Raw genomic sequence first — 15,365 nt, 5'->3', positions numbered from 1 at the left:
TGCCAGCGGCCATCTTGGGTGAGGGAACCGAGAAAGATTCTGAGGAGCGGGGGGGGGGTGGAGGCCCGGGCGGAGACGTCCGCTGTAGAAGTGGACGGAGTTCTCTTCTCTCCCCACCCCCCTTGTCTTACCCAGCGTGGCCGCCGTGTGGCGAGTCGCGGTTAAACTCACCGGACGACGAGGCAGCGACCCGGAGGTTCCCCGCCGCTTCGCCGCGTTAAAGAGACCGCCGCTCGTGAGCGACAACTTCCCACACGGCCCGGGGCCTCCTCCTCCTCCATCGTCGCCGCCGCCGCCACCGCCCAGCCATGTCCTGCGAAAACTTCGAGACTCTTCAAGAGGAGTACCTGAGCATTTACCAGAGTCTCAAGGCGAAGCTGGACAGCACGCTGCCGCGATGCCACGGGGGTGAGACGGGCGGGCGGGCGGGCGAGCACCGGCCCACTAGCTCGGAGTTCAGCCTGTGCTCCCCCACCCCCTCCCCGTAATGTTTATTTCGTTTAGTTAGAATGTTGTTGTTTCCACAACACAAAGGGGGCAAGAATACGTTGAGATTAAACTCGCGGTGTGTGTGTGTGACAGACTCCGTGCGAGGTGTTCAACGTTAAACGTAATTAAAATAAACTCCCCGTTGCACTGTCAACAAGTTGGGACCGTTTTTAATTCCTTAAAATCCTGGTTGGAGGTTGACTCGACCCATCATCTTTCTGGGATCGATACAATGAGGTTCCCCATTTCGCCATCGCCATAAGAATTAGGAATTTCCACCACGGACTTAGGGCTGTAAACAGGATATGACCACTGCCTCAATGCTTGTTTTTGGCAGGAAATCAATTCTGCCTTTACTATATTATTTAGCAATTGTACATAATATAGTCACAGATGGGTTGTGCCTCTTCTTGTTAACATTCATTCGAACAACTTGTTTAAATTGGACCAGGAATGAACGTGCTGCATTGGCCCAATGTTTAGTCTTGTCACCGACAACGGCGCAGTTCTTAGATTGGGTTACAATTTGCTGCACAGGACAGTCCGTGACCACGGTGCTTGCAGCGATGTTGGTCACAGGTGGCATTTGAGTGATTGTTCGTTATTGGCCCAGAGCAGCCTATTCGCCGAAACGGAATGGCAGCAAGTGAATTAATTCACTAACGTCTCGTTATTTGCTCTGCAGAGGAGAAGAAGCGGGTGACCAGGGAAATTGAAAGGAGTTCGGAAGAAGCTTACCTGCTGGTACCTCTTTCACCTCAACTCCAGTCTCTGCGAACTTCCGGCGTCACATCACTGGGGTGCCACGGTGTCGAGATGTTAACTACCTCGCGTGGTATACAGGATGGTCGTGGGTTCGATCCCGACCCTGACGCCTGCTGCTGTATATTTAGAGTTTGCGTAGCTCCCCGTGGTCGCGTGGATTTTTATCCAGATCTTCCGGTTTTTTTTCCCTCCACATTTAGAAGCATGCATGTAGAGTATTTGGTTGCTATAAATGTCCACATGATAAGCCACTTTGTTAAGCTATCAGTTGTGGCCAAGTAGCTTCTGACAACATGCGTCTGTCTCTGTAAATATAGGTCAGTGAGCCTTATACGTGGTGAAATAAAGATAGTAAAGGTAGTCTTCTCCAACATTATGCTCTGTGCAATGTACATTATCAGCCATTTTGTTAATCCACTGCTGGATGAGAGCCTTCCCATGCCTTCCGAGTCGTTTTTACTATACTTCGCTTCGTTGGTTAGTGCAGTTAGTTAAGGTGGGGATCACACGTGGGAGCATAGTAAATCACAGCAATGGGCTTTACTGCACTACCCTTAATGCAGCCCCATAGCCTTTAACACCAGTTTTATAACGTGATGGTCACCCATCTAAGCACTATTCATTCTCAAACTTTACTGAGATTTGAAGAGACTGGTTGCATTGATTTGATCATAAGGCCCCCTGGAAAATCTGCACATGGAATGCGGGCACTGTCTGCTGCAAATAGCTGGCCTTTTGAACTCCAAAAGGCAGTCACGACATGTCTCCTTAGCATCAAGGAAATGCCACAGCTACAGCTACTGATAGCATCAGTGAGCCCAGAGGCATTTGAAAGAATAGTGTTATACCTCTAATAAGCATTGTTGCCTATGTACTGTGTGAAATATTTTATACACCTTTCAATAAATGATAATTGGTCATGAATGAAGAGGCATATTGCCGAGAAGACTATAACAAATGGCTCTTCAATTAAAGTAATGCAGAGTGTTGGCCAATATCTTTCAACTACAGATCTTGCGACCAACACCCCTCAGTCTACCTTTTTGTGATACCTATCTTTACATTTTCATGTAACTAAAGCCACCGCACACTGCACACACCTCAGTTCATCATCAATGAAAAACTGTACCACGGTGCATGGGTCGCGAAGACTGAAGTTGAGAGACAACTGCCCTACATCGTGCAGTACAAAGAAATGAGAACTGTTTTTTTCAACATGACCATCCGTAAGTCTGTCTTGCGCATCGCACGTTGACGTCTGTGGCTTCTCCCGCTGCCCACAGCTGCAAGAGATGGAGGAGGAGTTGAAGGGGGCCCCGGCGCCGTTCCGCATGCAGATGGTGTCGCGCATGCGTGACTACCGACGGGACCTGGAGCGCATCACGCGAGAGACCCGGCGTGCCACGGACCCAGCTCTCTCCGCCCGCTCCGACCTGCTGAGCGGAGGCTTGTTTGCAGCTCAGAACAAGGAAAGCGTAAGTCGCCAGCTCCATTACCTAGGAACATCTAACCCTTTTTTTTTCAGAAGAGTTTTCAAAGAGGAATGAAAAGCATTGCACATGTTTTTAATCTAAGTTTGAAAGTGTTAAAGCATTAGTTCTTGTCCGTCTGCGTGTAACCGTGGGATACGATGACTCGTAACAATCCTACGAATATAAAAAAAAACTCGGCACATTTGTTCCAAACACTGCGGTCTTCAAAGGAGATGTATTTAATCGCTGACGTTTCTCGCAATGACTCTTCTTCATAGCACATCTATGAAGATGAAAATTTCTAGCGTAAAGTTGTGTTCCTATTCGGGACTTACAGAATATTGGCCACCTTGATCCAAAGGGTTGCCAGCACCGTCCCTGGCAGAGCTGCTTTCTACGCCTGATCTCACCATGGTCTGCGCCTGCTGTGATTGCTCCTGTTACTTGTAAATTAAACTTGCCCAAGGATCAAAGCATACTGAAAGCATTACAAAATTCATTCACGTGCATGATTTTTCTTACTGGTGTATATTTTTTTTGGGCTGGCTATGACAGCGTTTTCAGGTAATATGCAGAGGAGTCCGCTATTTACACTGAGGAATGTTTTCCACCTGCTCTTTGCGTGTGTGTGTGCACCCATGCGGGTCTCCCTGATGCGAGGTAGGCCCAGGTGGCCTCGGACCGCGCACGACTGCTACAGGGCACCGAAAGCCTGGGCCGCGCTTCGGCCAGCGTTGAGCGTTCGCATCGCGTTGCTGTTGAGACGGAGCAGATTGGGAATGAGATCATCGACGAGTTGGGAACACAGCGCGAACAGCTGGACAGGACGCGTGACCGGGTACGCAGTCAGTGGAGACACTGTCACCACAAGACAGGATTTCCCAAATACAAATTGAACCCCATAACGCCCATAAAAACAGGTCCCTGCAGGGTGGGCTGGTAGGACAAGTCTCTGCACTGTCTATTGCTGATTTTACACCCAACAGCACGAGATTTCACTTTGTTAAAGTATTTAAAGGGGACGGACGGACGGACACACTAATCTATTGCAGGCTGGTACGCTCAGTTTACAACTTCGTTCCTACCAGTACAAGACCACATCACATTAGACGCTCCGTAAATTCACATTGTATTTGAGATGTATTTTTCGATTTAAAGCTTTCGTGACTGCAATGATTCATCTTCTTTGGTTCTTTCGGTAAAGTCACGTAGAATGAGAATAAAATAATAAATTGATAAAATAAAATAACACAATAATATTCTCACGACGTTTCGGCCACAACACAAGCGGCCTTCATCAGGTGAAGGGACGAGACTGTCTGGTAGGACAGCGCTGGAGTGAAAGAGCCACGTTCAGATCACGGCCTTTAAGCTGTGAGAGGAACAAAGCGCCCTTTGTTTATGTTGAAGGCCGCTTGTGTTGTGGCCGAAACGTCGTGAGAATATTGTTATTTTATTTGAGATGTGTTTTCAGTTGAGTTAAGTAATTGAATTATGCCATTGTTATATGTTGAATTTTATTTTCTTTCAGCTTACAAATACAGGACAAAACCTATCAAAAAGCAGGAAAATACTGACTACAATGTCACGCAAGTAAGTCCTACAATTCGCCACGATTTCTCCTGGTATTTAAAACGCGCTTTGTATCATGGAGAAGTTTATGATCGTGGTGACACATTCATACTTGCATTGTAGGAAGAGAATTAACGATCTATTTCTGCTGGTGGTTTTTCAGGCTTGTGACCAATAAACTCCTACTTGGCTTCATCATCATCCTCGAACTTGGCATTCTGGGTGCTGCTGTATACTTGAAATTTTTCAAGAAATGAGCATGTTATATTCCAGTGTTTAAAAAATGTGAAACTTATAAAGCTAAAACATATATTGTAAATACCACACTATCCTTTGATATTGGCATGTGTAGATTCAGTATGCTCTAACTTTGCATCACAATGAATAAGTGATGTTGCTTTATAAGATGTGCCACATGAGGTGGAGCAAGTGGCAAGGTGGTTAACGCCCTGCACTTTTAACTGTGTGAGTTTGATTCTGGGGCATGGCTAACATCTGTGGTGAGTGATATCTGAATCGGACCTGGGACCTCCCTTCACCACCTGCACTGACCAGTGTGGTGAAGTATGGTCAAGCAACCCTCATGACTGACATGGCATCGTAAGTGGATTAACAAAGATCTGTATATTACCATACCACAAATTAAAATGTGTATGATTTAGAGCACAAGTAACTTCGTTATTTGTATTATCACATGTTTGTCATGTAAAACTTGTAAATACAATTTGCTGTTTTGCCATGGATGCACTTGGAGGAGAAATGTTTAGAATATTTTGAAAGATGTAAATGTTGAAAGTGGAAACAAATATGCCCAATAAAATAAAACTGTGCTGCTTGAATTTAGGTTGTATACTTTTGATCAAATAAAAATTACATGAAGACGATTTTTGTCTTATCTGTTATCTTTTGAGAATACACGTGAGAAGCTGTCATACCAACTGGAAGTATAGTGGTCCGTGGAACCGGTATAATAGGACCCAAATGCGTTGTCTTAATTGTCATGAAAATACCTCAAGAATCTAAAACAGCAAAATGTTCATCCAGCCGTTTCGTATGGTGCTCTACTGTTCCTCTGTTCCTGCCATTGTTGCGAGGCCATGTGGACATCAGCCAATACAATCCACTGCTGGATGAAGACTTCACCAAACAGTTGCCATCTCAAGTCATACATCACGGTGCCCTAATAGCCCAAGCTGGACGTGAGCGGTGCCTGGGAGCCCTGGAGGGCACAATCACACCAAGCCCTCCATGGGCGTCCCACAATAAAACAAACTCTGGGATGTGGGGTGGCCGATTTCTCGTGCTCCTTTACACATGGTAGCCGCCCTGACGCTCTGCTTTTCGAAGGCTCATAAGTGAAATCTGACACGAAATAAGTGTCACAAAATCACGTGTCGGCTCTGCTCCTCTCATTGGTAGTGCAGTGCTGATGCATGCTCTGTGGGTGGAGCTGTTGGTCTACACTGCAAGTCTGGATATTGCAAGTCTGGAGTTGTTGACAACTCCATTATAAACGTGGCCCCTTGGTTGTTAAAGTCCGTTAAAGATGTAAAGTGTGGGGTTTATTGCCACGCTTAAATGCGAACAAAGTATTTAATTTCTCTAAATTGTATCGCCATTTTATTTTGTCTTGTTAAGAGTTTAAAAATGCAAACACGTGCTGAAAGTTGATAACCGAGTGACAGTCCCTTGTGATACTATTTTTTTAAACAGGAGACCTGCACCGTAAATGGTGACCACCCTTCAAACAACGTGGTACAAGTACATCTGGAGATGTGTATTAGTATTTGGGCTCGTGGAAGAGGCATGTGTCAAAGTAAATGCCTGGATATAAAATAAAACCTGCACCTCGCTTCACCACTGAACAGCCCAGGAGTCAGCGCCACATTTCCCAGCCGTGAAGACAATTCCTCCAGGCTCGAGAGCCTGGTTGAGACTGTATACCTGTCAAACCCTTGGTGCCTACCTGAATACATACCAATTCAGGTCTTATTGGTCACCCCGTGCCCTTAAAATATCCAACGTTCATCCTACAAAGTCTCATGACAAGAGAGAACACAAACAAATAGACATTTTATTGTCCGGATTGAAACGGCTGTATGTCGCGTGGACCTGAAAACTAAATTTCTCTATTCAAAAATACGGGCAGACCGTATGAGTTGACACGGTGTGAAACCACGTGAGATGGCTCTGGAAGCCGGGATGTTTTGGTTAGTGGGGCCTAACTGAGGCCCCGTAGGATATTCCTAGAAGTGAAATGTCTGAGCTGGAATGTCTGGCTGAGGACCCATTCCAACTCCAATCCGGTAAAGTAAAAGCCAACTCTGCAGAGCTTCCAAAAAGAGAGAAAACCGTACACAGTTGCAATCTGGAATACTAAAAAAACCCTCGTCCTACATCTGACCAAATCAACCGGAATATGCCCAAATCTTGGATTGTAAGTGAGATTGAGCCTGGATAGTACTTACGGTGGGCGACCGCCGCGAATAACACAGACATCGTCAGGCTACTGTGAGGCTACGATGTCAGCAGAGGGCGCTGCAACAGAGTCAATTACTGTGCTGCTGTGCTTCTCCGCTGCCGCCTTCGCCAACCCGTAACTGTCGAGCGTGGTCAAGCCACATGGTGAACAACTCCGAAACGATCGCCACGACTCGCAGCACCTGCCCGGGGACACTCGCATTCCGGCAGTGGATTGACAAAGGTTGGGGGGGGGGGCTTTACAAGTGCGCGTTGTTATTGTGGGGGATTTGTTGTTGTCTATGCTAATTTAGAACGCACGTGGGACGAAGAACAATCGAAACGCCAAAGGAGTCCCGAAATGAGCGAGAGATCGGTTTGGCGGATCACAAAAAACTTCGTGCGCGCGTCTCGCCGGGACACCTCCAGTGAGCTCGCCCATCCCCGCTCCTCAAAGCGGCTATTTTGGACTCAGGAATGCGCACAGCTGCTCCTTGTTAGTGGCCGTGTGCGTGCCATTAGGCAGTCAGCCGCCCGAACACACGGCAAACACACAGCAGAGTCGCCCCACTCTGCCGAAACACACGCGTCGTTTGCAGGGTTTACGCGCGGTCCCTTTAGACCTCGGGTGAGGCTGATGGGTACGAGCGGCAGGTGATTTGCGGTCCAACGGAGACTAAGTGCTCGTATTCCTGTAGCTCCGGAATTGAACCTTGATTGCATGCATGTTGAACTTCTTTCGCACCGTACGTACCCAACCGTCCTCGCGGAGGTGATTACGGGCATGTCACGGTAAGAAGTGTTCATACCGGTCTCTCGCAGAGCAGGGCAACCCTTCGTGTTGGAGAATGATCCAAGCGGATATAACGGAGCTACTTCTAAGATCCCTTTAAGTGACGTGATACACTCAGTAAGGGGGCATCACTTTCCCACCCACTCTGCCATAAGAGAGTAATATCAACTCAAATGTAATGTGGTGTTCGATTTCAGCAAGTAATCCGTGACCGGACTGAGACGACACTGGATTTGAACCCCAGGACCTCAGCAGTGCCCGATCAGCGCTCTGACCTCTTAGCCACCCAACCACCTTTTTTCTTTCTTGTGTTTAAGCATTTGAGAGGCATCGATTGGTGAGAATAGTGGCCTAATGTAAGGGTGCCAATGTAGGGAGTCCTCATCCGGTTTCCACAGAGCTCTTCTTTATGAAGGCAGATGCTACTTAGGTATGAAAAAAACTGGATTTGCCAATGAACTTGATCAAGTAAACCAATGTGGCTCAAGGAGAATACCGCATTTCAATCATTGCATATGAACTGTAATGGCGTGGATCAAATACATGGAGACAGGTAACGAAATTGAAACAAAAGTATAAACATGTGCCAAGAAACGTGAAGATGTGCGTGCTGACAATTACACAAAGAGACAGAGGAGTAAATGAATAATTAAGCAAAGGCCAGTTGGAGACATCGCTACTATGATTCAGCGCCGCTTATGTGCAGGTCGAGGTTGGCGAGTGAGCCAGTGGACGGCTTCACGAGTGTCCTGGTGAACATCTGAAACGCTTCAGATGTTCACCAGGGCAAGAAGGCACTACGATGGCTGTGTGCTTTTTGAAACACATTTTGTCTTGTTTGAAAGTTATGGTGTTGCTGCATGCACTATGTTTCTGTTATAAATGGCTTTTCCCGTCTCTTTCATATTTTACAGATTTCAAATATATTCTGTATTTTAATGCGTGGCCAAACCGATCTGGAGTTTTTCTCGTCTTGAATGAACGCTGCTGAATTTGTGATCTCCTAAAGGCCGTTGTGAAATAAATACTTTTATTTTTGTATGTGCAGAGACGGATATGTGAAGGGGGCATATTGTCTGTTCGTTTATTGTGCTAACGTGGCAGGGCTGGTAAGCCTAGCAGGGTTGGTAAGTCTTACCTAATGTGTGTTTACCGAGGCGATATTTAAATTCCCCATCTCACAGGAATTCACTTGGCTAAATTGCATTCTTCAAGGGACGGCGTTTACGTGCGAACTTCTCTCTAGTCTCCTACAAGCGTCTGCTCCACATTACCGAAACGCCTTGCCCCCCCCCCCCCCCCGGCTTTAGCGCAAAAAAAAAACGCGATGAGATCAGAACGGCGCGGCTCTCATGGAGAGGGGGAGCGCTGTAAACGCAAAGCGGCCACCAGGGAAAACAATCGCCGCCCCTTTCATCCCGCCGCGGTGAGAGGCACAGAGAGCGTCTTCCCACGACGTTCCAGGCGCAGACTCGTCACCAAGACCCGGGCCCGACACGGGCGCACTCGGAGATCCGCGGCGGCACGAAGGCCACGCCGCGGTGGCATTTGCTCGGCTCGCTCTCCCCCTTGCGAGGTTTTTGGTTGTTGTTGTTGTTGTTTGCCGGTCGTTGCCAAGAGCGACGCGCATGCTCAGTGTTTTAGATACGTCCCGGCAGCGAGAGAACGTTGGTTTCCGTTGTCTGCGAAGGTTCAAAAGGACTCGTGGAAGAGATGGATGGTCACGTCCAGCGGATGGGTGCTTGTTGGTTTCAGCAGAACACATTGGCTCAGATTGACATCATTGGTTTTGTAATATCTGCTTCTGCAGACAGTTCTCTGTCATGTGTGTGCTATGAAGAATGGCAAATTTTCCTGAAACGTCACGTTATATTTTCAAATTTTAAAGGCCAAATTGTTACGAAGGTCGTGTTCAGTTTTTTTTTTATAAAAGCGTTTGTCACCCCAATGCATGTCTATTCACTAGTCTGAAGCTACCATTCTTTTACATTGCATCTCATTTTTTTCAACAGTTCGTTTTCTGGGGATATAGCCAAACATGAAGTATTATCCACAACTGCCATTGTAATACTGTCATTGACCCAGACGCCACCCTCACACGATCCTCTGCCGGGTTCCCACGCCATGTGATCGGCTGGACAAAAAAAAACCCTCCGTCAAAATATCTAAACTCGGTCGAATTTGCTAAACCGCCGATGGGCAGTTCTTGGTGGCAAAAGTGTACACAACTGGCACCGTGCCGAGATACACAAGTACGTTCCATTGAGCACCGTGTGATTGTGGACTGTGATGAGAGCGCACCACCACGTGTGAACGATCCATTCCGATTGCTGCGACGGAGTGGAAACATTCTTAAAAATAATACAAGGCGCCCCCATCCAGACGCACGAAGCGCTCCACCCACGGCCACGCGAGGCGCTGCCACCCACAGCTTCGCGTGGGAGTCAAGCCGAAAACTTTGCGAGAAACCAAAAAAAACCCGGAGGGCACACGTTCAACAGTGCCGATTTGCCCGGCTACCTCCCAGCCCGCGCCTGCTGTGGACAATGGAAAACGTTTGATTTGACAGTCGTGGGCGAACATTTTGCAGTCCCGAGACGGCGATTGTGAAAGATTGCGCCGATGAAGTGTATTTAGCATTCACAACTAGCAGTGCTGGCCTTGATTCTAACTTGCTCCTTTACTCAAATAAACACGGCAGAAACAGGATAGGAAAAGGTAATTGCGTGCCCATTGTTCAACTACAACTGCGATGGCATCCAAGAGTATGGTAACAATTTTCACGGTATTCAAGTGAACGTTCCTGTAATGTTAATGACATTTCAAGGGAAGCGAAGTCGGACGTCGCAGAAAACAAATGACTGGAGATTCCTGTGGAAATTAACGTTTCGTTTTATTTGTGCTGTTCGCAGCAATTTACAGTGCTCTACAGAAGCGACGCTTTTACAGGCCCCCTGCCGAGCGCGCGGTCGTCGCGCGCAAGTGTCGCGCGCGGTCGTCACGCTCGAGTGTCACGCGCAAGTGTCACGCGCAAGTGACACGCTCTCGGCCCGCGTCCACGCCGAAGTATCACGCTCTCCACGCGGGCGGCCCACAGCTCGCGCCAGCACGGACACCCAGGGGAGTGGCAGAGCGGCGTGGGGGGGGGGGGGGGCCTCCCTCCCCCTCATCGCGTGGAGCAAAAGCGGCGAAAAGGAGACCTCACATCAGGCCTTGATCGTTGACACCATCCCTCGTTGGATTTTTTTTTAATATAATTGGATTTTTTTCTTCTTTTCAAAACGGGACTTAAACGGTATGCTTTCAATGTAGGATGGCAATAAATCTCTGTACAAGATATTTAATTTATTTTTAATAGCTTCATGTTGCCCCCCACCCACTCCTCCTCCGACGCACACGCGATTTCCTCTCCACTGCCCCCTATCGACATCGGGTGATGAGACCAAGAATCCGTCAACTGTTGTTGAAGAGCAGTGAGACACCGCATGATAGAGCATGCCCCCGCCCCCCCCCCCCCCCGTGGAAGTGGATATCAGATAACTACAGAAATCCCTGTTTATCCATAGGAGGAGACAACACTTTTCCACCTGCCCTGCTACAGCAATGTTTGTCAGTGAAACCAATGTTTCGCATTGTCAGACTTGCAATTCAGTCAGATTAAGGTGGCCCATGCGTACAGGATCACTGCCAAAACCTACCACAGTTGCTCCCCAAATTCAGTGCAAACCCAGTTAATGTGATCGTTCGTTCGTGCAGTCATTGGTGACCAGGCTGAGGCCATCAACTCGCCGCGAGACCCGAGAAGCCGGTTCCATCACAGGTCGGCTGCCCAGATTCCGACTGGGGATCTCCAGCGGTGCCAGCTCAGAGTTCCAACCTCTGACCCACCCGGCTGCCCCCGCACGGACCCTTTTTATAAACACACACACACAGAATGGAGCGAATGACACGCGACCCAATGTTGACTCGCTGCCGTCAGGGAGCCCGCTGCTACACAACGCCCACAGCCCATCCTTCCAGAGTAATCGACATGGAAGGTTCATTGAGCTGTAATGTTTTAGACCCTGCTACCACAAACCCCAGAGACAACATTCCACCCGACGTAACTGAGCGAGTATTGTAGTTTCAGTTCCCTTAGAAAAGAAACACGGTGATACATCATCCTTAAAATGCATCGTGCCCTCTAAGTTTTAACTCATTTTCTTCGCTGCCTTGAAGACGTTGATTGTTGAATACATCTGTGCCGAGTGTTCACCGTTACCTCCTGGTATGTCCAGAATGGACTCTGCTCGGTTGGTTACCTCCCATACGAAGCCAAAGTCTCATTCACGGAAATGGCCAAACATCTCAATGTAGAAGGACCCTCCTGAAAGAGCACCTTGAGACTCGGCAAGTCCTTCCTGGGTAAACTATGGGCATCACTATTATTGTTTCTTATTTAAGTTAATAACCCATCCCTGTGGCCCACTGCACAAAAATCGATCTCCGGTCTGGCCGTGCTTGGTTGAAGACTCAGAAAATCATTGGCTGATGTTGTCTAACTTGAGCAGACAGTCGTAGCTACAAAAGCAGGGCTTCATTTCTCATGGAATGCTTTCTGGGGGACTCGAACCCAAAAATTCCAGGAGCCTGAAATATTATCTGGAGCTCTGCCCTGGACAGCTCCGGCTGAAACGAAACCGTTCGTAACAAGGAACAGCAGCAGCAGACTGTGGCTATGCCGGCTTTGGGGAATTCTGAACACAAGCAACACCAGAGGAAACCTCCCAGTTGTTTCCAACCTAATCGCCACGACCATGAGATTAATAAATTACTATTTAGATTTAATGTTTAATATATAAATTAGGGCTTATTCAGAGAGTTGAGGTACCCAACAGCAACTTGTAGAGCGAGCATCCGTCCACGCTGACGCTCGAGACAGCCTCCCCTGGCGGGCACCCTCGCGAGTTGCGTCGAGTTGGAACGCGGGCAGTGGCGCACTGCTCTGCCACGCGGAACACGGGCAGTGGCGTGCCGCTCTGCCACCCGGAACGCGGGCAGTTGTGCTCCACTCTGCCGGTGGGACCGCGGGCAGTGGCGCGCCGCTCTGCCACTCGAAACGCGTGAACAAAAGTGCCAGCGTATCGCTTCGTTTCTGTCTCGTTCATATTCAGCCCCAAACAAGGTTTCTCCATGATCGCCTTGCGGAATTCAAGGCAAGATGTTCCAGCCAATAAAAAATATATATAAAAACAAAATACACTTTCATTATCTGTATTCCGAGCGATCAAAAACAACTAAATAAGTCAGCAACTAGCTCCAGTTATACTTAATTACATTAAAGTTTAGTTCTTTAGTACATTAGCTTTATAATTATTCTGTTATTAAAAATATAGAAATAACATTGCCAAAGCATTAACAAACAGCGCGACACACACGAGCCGACAAAAATACACCTGTACAGAAACAGAGAGCACAAGCCACATGGAATGCCTGAACGGATACTTTGGGAGAGAGATAACTCAGAAAGGCAGATACATTCATTCATGACAATTCTTTCTTTCCCCGTCTGACATTATCTCCTTTTGCATCTTGTACGTCGAGTGGTGATACTTGATTGCGACTGATGACACCAGAGCCTAATCAATTTTAACACAGAGTAAGCTGTGTGTGTATGTGTCAGAATGTAAAAACTGGATTTATAAAATAAAACATTACTTTAAAATAAAATAATAAATTAAAAAGTTAGTCAATTTTCTTCCGACTGGCCTCATCAGGCTGTGATGAGGCTCGTCAGCCTACACATTGACGAACTTGTGGCTTCACCTCACTGTGTACTCATCAGCATGGGTTCTAACGAGCGACGTGGCAATAACTTATAGGAAGTCGACCGCCGTTTGAGTTAACGAGAAGATCTAAGCTACGGGCGGCACTTGGGGTTCTGGAATGGCCCAACATTAAACCTGCGAGCAGTGCAAGTACCTTTCATGAAAAACAAAATTATAACTTGGATATAAACAACACCGTGTTTGCGACAATGCAGCAATAGTATTAGATCTCTGAATTGGTACGGCCCGCCCAAGAACACCACGTGTACTGACATCATGAGAACTCTGCTTGATCTCAACAAAAAACGAAGTCAAAAAGACATTGCTATGAACGTCAGATATTTACATTATCACATCCTATATAGTGCTTTTTTAAAAATAAAATATGAAGAGTAAGCAAGACAAAACAAATCTATAAGCTAAATTGAAAAAGGTGCTATTAAGGCTTTCTCGACGGCTGTAACGAATTTCGAACAAATCGATCTCCTTGTCCGTCTTCTCTGTGACGTCGCCACCCATCGTCCATGCTGCCCACTCTCCGACGGCCCAAGGTCCCAACGCTCCAGCTGCCCAACACAGCCATCAGCTGAGCAACACAGGCATGAGCCGTCCAACACAGCCATCAGCTGAGCAACACAGCCATGAGCCGCACAACACAGCCATCAGCTGAGCAACACAGGCATGAGCTGTCCCAACAGTCTCGCCTGAGGTCGCCCAAGCTGGCTGACAAAATCGGCATTCATTTTCCCGATGATGAGAATATTTTTTTTTTATCTTCTTGAAAATGTGGACGAGAGTGACTGCGATGACGCAGTTCTAGGAAATCATACGGGGTTGACCGTTATATATAAAAAAAACGTTATATAATTTTGTTTCCATGTCGATCGTTTTTATTTTTGTTTGAACCTTGCAGAATTATCTACAAAGCGCTATCGGGGGAAGAGGGGCTTCGAGGGCAGCAGAAAGTGCACATTGCAGAAGAGTCAAGCACTGGGAAGAGCAAGAGACGGCAGGGCACCCTCCGCCGGCCGGCAGGAGGCCTGGAGGGCGAAGTCCGTGGCTCCGGTGGGGGGGTGCGTGGGGTCGCGGGGTCGCCGGGATGCGCGGCTGTGTCACACGCTGGCGCCGCTGGGGCTGATCATGCTGTAGTAGCCGCTGTAGCGAGGGTCCGGCTCTGCCAGGCGCTGGACCTTGGCCGCGTTGTTCAGCGGCGGCTTTACCACTGCTGCCGCTGCCGCTGTGGTGGCGGTGGCGGCCGTGTTCTTGTCCAGGTCGTTGTTCAGGTAGACCGTCTGCGGACACGGAAAAAGACGATAAACGAGTAAGGGGATACTGTAATATGAATTGAGATATCAAACAGAAACGTGGACATCAAGATGGAATTGGAACAAAAGCTTACAATAGGTGTCTATAGTTGGTACCGGCAAAAAAGGTCCCATAGATCGAAGCTGATGAGTGCGCATGGAGAGAAGCATGCTTGCAATTAGACTCAGAGACAGGAGGTGGAAAGCATGGATTCGAGAACACCCGCTTCGCATGTGTTTCCTTCCACGTGTTATGTGAACAGTCCAAGTTTCAAGTTAATTTTGTTTAACCCAGTGAGAACTCGAGAGACCAGGAGAGAGTCTCATTTGCAAGAGTAACCCGCAGAATTAATTTGCCAGTAGGGGGCAACAATTGCTGCTGCCTGTATAATCCCGATTGAGTAATTTGCAGGTAAATTTCGATTCTGGGCATGTGGACCCCGACGCGAGCACGCAATGATGGCCAACCCTTGCGAGTGACATCACAGGATCTTTAACGTCCGATGCGAAACAGACGGCGCGTAGTGTTACCATGGCTGAATTCGAGCCGTGAACGTCCGCTAGGTGTGCTGCCGCTGTGCCACGGCCTCACCGCCATCGCGCGAGCTACGCGCGCGTCCTGCATACGAGAGGAGTGTCTCTCGCTCGCTGGCGGCCCCTGGCCAATGCTCCGCACACCACTGGGTGCTCCGCAAGGCCCTGG

At 48.0% G+C, this 15,365-nt stretch overlaps 2 protein-coding genes across 3 annotated transcripts in view; one reads left to right on the top strand and one right to left on the bottom strand.

The window, feature by feature from the left end:
• Positions 1–60: 60 nt before the first annotated feature.
• On the top strand, positions 61–5,182 carry VTI1B (vesicle transport through interaction with t-SNAREs 1B). Its single transcript, XM_032965132.2, has 6 exons — positions 61–408; positions 1,175–1,233; positions 2,538–2,729; positions 3,391–3,564; positions 4,258–4,319; positions 4,462–5,182. The coding sequence occupies exons 1-6, from the start codon at positions 309–311 to the stop codon at positions 4,553–4,555; spliced, it is 681 nt and encodes a 226-aa protein (XP_032821023.1). The 5' UTR covers positions 61–308; the 3' UTR covers positions 4,556–5,182.
• Positions 5,183–10,425: 5,243 nt separating this feature from the next.
• The window catches only part of LOC116948447 (cysteine-rich motor neuron 1 protein-like), a 42,298-nt gene continuing 37,358 nt past the window's right edge, over positions 10,426–15,365 (bottom strand). For both annotated transcript variants that reach the window (XM_032965129.2, XM_032965128.2), the window contains one exon: positions 10,426–14,650. In XM_032965129.2, the coding sequence (XP_032821020.2) occupies positions 14,471–14,650 (180 nt within the window). In that variant the 3' untranslated portion in view covers positions 10,426–14,470. The remainder of the gene's footprint in view (positions 14,651–15,365) is intronic.

Source organism: Petromyzon marinus, chromosome 33 (genome assembly GCF_048934315.1).
Source record: "Petromyzon marinus isolate PM22_M1 ecotype Great Lakes invasive population chromosome 33, UKy_Petmar_22M1.pri1.0, whole genome shotgun sequence".
Classification (NCBI taxonomy): domain Eukaryota; kingdom Metazoa; phylum Chordata; class Hyperoartia; order Petromyzontiformes; family Petromyzontidae; genus Petromyzon; species Petromyzon marinus.
This window is presented reverse-complemented; position numbering and strand designations above follow the sequence as displayed.

Excerpts from the sequence above, each read along its gene's own strand:
- VTI1B (XM_032965132.2), top strand. The coding sequence starts at position 309 with ATGTCCTGCGAAAACTTCGAGACTCTTCAAGAGGAGTACCTGAGCATT. Across the intron at positions 2,730-3,390 it reads CAGCTCAGAACAAGGAAAGC|GCCCAGGTGGCCTCGGACCG; the intron begins GTAAGTCGCCAG and ends GATGCGAGGTAG. Across the intron at positions 4,320-4,461 it reads CTGACTACAATGTCACGCAA|GCTTGTGACCAATAAACTCC; the intron begins GTAAGTCCTACA and ends GTGGTTTTTCAG.